The sequence below is a fragment of the Dreissena polymorpha genome, chromosome 6 (assembly GCF_020536995.1).
Source record: "Dreissena polymorpha isolate Duluth1 chromosome 6, UMN_Dpol_1.0, whole genome shotgun sequence".
NCBI lineage: Eukaryota > Metazoa > Mollusca > Bivalvia > Myida > Dreissenidae > Dreissena > Dreissena polymorpha.
In genome coordinates this window covers 65088041-65091991 of record NC_068360.1, presented here as the reverse complement: position 1 = coordinate 65091991, position 3951 = coordinate 65088041, and the positions used below count along the sequence as shown (strand labels likewise).

General features: G+C 36.4%; 1 protein-coding gene across 1 annotated transcript; it reads right to left on the bottom strand.

Annotated features, from left to right (window-relative positions):
* Positions 1-243: 243 nt before the first annotated feature.
* LOC127836190 (uncharacterized) lies at positions 244-3713 on the bottom strand. The gene is made up of 2 exons (XM_052362669.1): positions 2061-3713; positions 244-1616 (listed from the first exon to the last, which is right to left on the bottom strand). Exons 1-2 carry the CDS (start codon positions 3643-3645, stop codon positions 1396-1398), a joined length of 1806 nt encoding a protein of 601 aa, XP_052218629.1. The 5' UTR covers positions 3646-3713; the 3' UTR covers positions 244-1395.
* Positions 3714-3951: the final 238 nt, after the last annotated feature.

The following is a 3951-nucleotide window of genomic DNA, read 5'->3' as shown; positions in this document are numbered from 1 at the left end:
ATAAGTCAAACTTTTCATGAAAAGCATGTTTCGTGTAAAGACCACCATACTAGTGTTTAAACCTAACCCCTGTCTATTAACATTGTAACTTGAAGGAAATATATTTGTAAACCGAGTTCAAATATCTTTCTCATGGCGGATAATGAACCCTACCATCTGAACTAAATTTTAATCGTCATTTCAAAGAGAGTCTTAATTTATAATTCTTTATTTTACAAATTTTTTTTATTTACTACAGCTTTACATATAAATATGGATCTAACAAATTAATTTAACCTATAATAGTATATCCAAAGTGCACAGCCATAATTCAAGGAAAAAGAAAAATATTATAAATTTAAGATACAAACTATATGAACTATTGTCCATAACATATCATTATCCAACGTGATTGGAAAAAACAAGCGTATGGATGTCATATTGGATGCAAATACTTTAAACGTGTCCTATTTCTTATACAAGTTACAAGCCGTGAATGTACACGATTTGAGCGGATAAACATAGATTAAGGAGTAGTTAATACTTTAAATATATTTATAATAACACGTAACTGTGCTTTATACCACAATCGACTTACATGAAGACTATCGCGAGAAAAAGAATTTCACTAATTCACAAAATGATACATCGCAACTTCTTTATATGTACCGAGATATATAACCATATTATCAAATGGTAATTCGTGTAGGTTTGCTTCGCTGTACCAACACATGTATTCCATTTGCTTTAAATTTGCAGTAAAACATTTGGTCTTTGTAAAATACATTTTAAAGCACATCGTTACAAGATACGTTTTATATCAACTCCTTTTACACATTATTTCGAAAGAAAGTTCAACTGTACATACTAGTATATATCTATGCTACACTGTATTTAATCAATCATAGATTCAAAAAATAAGAATACAGTTTATTTTTAAAATACAAAACTGTTATTTGTTTTCCGCAGAGTTGATTGAAATGTACTCGTTCAATGTGTTATCTGGTAGATATTCGCGTTTAAATGGTTAAGCTTTAAAATCCAACTAAAGTATAAAAGCAAGCACAATTTGTGTATTTAGTTCAGTTCTGAACTTCTGATTTAAGATTTTGGTAATTTGTTTTAAATATTTGGACCAAAGGATTAACGCATGTATATTACACATGTGAAAACTTATTATATATTTGAAAAGCGAAATATATTAAGTGAACTAAAATAGCTAATGGCATTGTTTTGAATAACGCTTAAAAATGAGATATATAAGTAAGCGTTTGACGATTATCAAACGTTCGGGAATATAATGTTTTTCTTACATGTATTTCAAAATATGCTGGTTAATACATTATCTTAAATGGCGAATGCTATCGCGTTAGATTTGTCTCCCTTTTGTCTTGAAATTAAACATATGTTTACAAATCAAACAATAAACGCCTTGATCCTTGCTTTCACGGCTGCGTCGCACGAGAAGCACTTCCGGGCACTGGGGTCGGTGCTGCACGCCTCACAGGAAACCAGGTGGCCGCACGGCAGGAATGCGATACACACGTCGTTTCTACGGCAACGAAGACATTTCGACTGCGCTTTAAGAGCGCGGTTTTCACTGAGGAGTTTTTCTCGTGTTTCATCCGAACGGTTGTCTACATAAAAAAAGAAAGAAAAAAGATAGTGATACAACGGAAAATACGATCACATTTTTTCTAGATATAAAACATACTACTAAAACAATATCTGAACCCTCTCGCTAAGAAGACAAATGAAAATGGCTTCATGCAACCAGCCCAAAACCACGAGTAAATGGCAGGCTCTTCAGGTTTTATTTTGTTTGCTGCTCGTCAGTATCTTATGTTTGGAAATGAATGCTTTAAAGCTTAAAGCTAACAAGAAATGTCTTCAAATTCGTATCTGAGTGATAAAGGGTTAAAGGGTAACAATGAAACATATTTAATCTTTATTCTGTTCTTTACGAACTTGTACGTTAATCATAGTTTACAAATAATACGCACACATTTTTTTAAACCAACAATTTTATTACCAACAAGAGGAACATTCGATTTAAGTAAATGATTTATTCAAGCACTTACTAGAGGCTCCCTGTAGCTGTCGTCCTTCTGCTTTCCTAGGTACCGCCGTTTCACGTCTATCGTTCGGCGTAGCGATAGCTGCCTCTGCAACACTGCTACATGCAAAACTTCCCGCAGGGATGGAACTTCTGGCTTGTTGGACAGGTACACTCAAGAATTGAGATTCACCAACAGTCCGATTAGTAGTGGCAGTCAATTCACGTGTGAAAGGATCCGATGTACATTCGCCCGAAGACCCACTAACACCATTCTGTAGATTAGTAGCATGCTCTGTGGTGCGAGAACGGGTTGTCGTAGACAAAGATGAAACATCTGGTATTGGTGCAGAAACGTTCTCTGTTTCCAGTGTTTCGGGTCGCTCATCTGAATCTTCCAGTGATTGCAAAATCCGATTGAGACGATGGTTGGAACTTTCAATGTTGTCGTCTGTGACTGGTTCGTTGACTTCAGAGTTGCGTAACAGGAAAGGGCAGCTAGGGGACACTAGTCTGTGAGCGCGCAACGGGTCGTCCCTTTCGTTCCAGTTACTGATACGTTTGGCACAGCAATAGCAGATAACCTCGTCGCCTTGGCTAGCATAATAAAACCCAGCTTTTGCAATCTTTATACATGAAGGTTTACCATGAGTTGGGTAAGTGCGAAACGTACACAAGCGTAGACTTTCATGACGCATACTCTCTTTAGGATGCACGCTGCTTCCTTCCGCCAGTCGGTTGATGATCGTAATCACTGGGCTTATCATTGGAAATACCCAGATTGATGTTGTCAATCCATTTATTTGACTGCTGGATAGCCAGACGTTTTTACGTAACCTAGCAGAAAAGTTTTTTTCACCATTTCCTTTAAAGCTACCATCTGTATCCGTTTTGCAGATGTATTCATATATATCTTCTATAGAGTGTGCTTTATATGAAGTTGATTTTGTGAAGGAGCCATGTCGATTCCATGCATACAATTGTTGAACTTTAGTTGGACTAGTAGCCTCAAGTGAAAATTGAATCGGGATGTATGTATCACAAACACCAACAGTATCGGCGTAGTTGGTTCGCTTCAGTCGTGATAGCCGGTGAGTTATTAATTGTAATAAAGATACAAAATGTAAATACAGACACACACAACGAAAGAAGATTACATAAACTAGCACGCTATCACATATGTGGTTAATATAAACATCCTCAGCTCTTAAGCCTGGCACGACGGGACGATCGTAAGCGCAACATGTTCGGTTTAACACCTTTACTTCATTTGTATAGCGTAAATCTGAAGTTAGTGCTCGAACGGCGTTCCATACGTTGTATACATGCAGTTTTCGTTTGAAAATAGTTGTCCACTCAGTCTCATTTGTAACAAGCGATGATGCCGTTATGATATCGATCATGTTTGGAAAAGATGTCGTTATATGATAACATACATTCCGTGTGGTTTCCACCCTATAATTTGCACGTTTGAGTAGAGGACATAAATAGCTTGCTTCACAAGAATCTCGTTCCAAGTGGACGGCCACTGCAAGTATTGGAAGAATATCTTTGCGTGATACTTTCAATTGTTTTCCACAGGCTTTCACTCTTGTATCATCTAATTTCATGCATGATCTTCCTAGAGATATGCAGAAATGAATAAGAATGTATGTGCTAAAACCGATGATTGTATCAGGCTTCTTGTGGCATTGGTACGTAGATAACATCTTACATGTCATATTGAAAACGACGTCAATTTTGCTATTCGATCAAACAACGGTAGTTATCAAGCGTATCATTGGGTATTCTATGTACTCGTTTCTGAGTTCCATGTTCTGTGCTCGAGGAATCATAGTTAGGTTTCTGCAACTGATAATAAATAACATTTAAAATGTCTAGAGTGTAAATTACAAAGTAGACACTTTAGTGTTGAA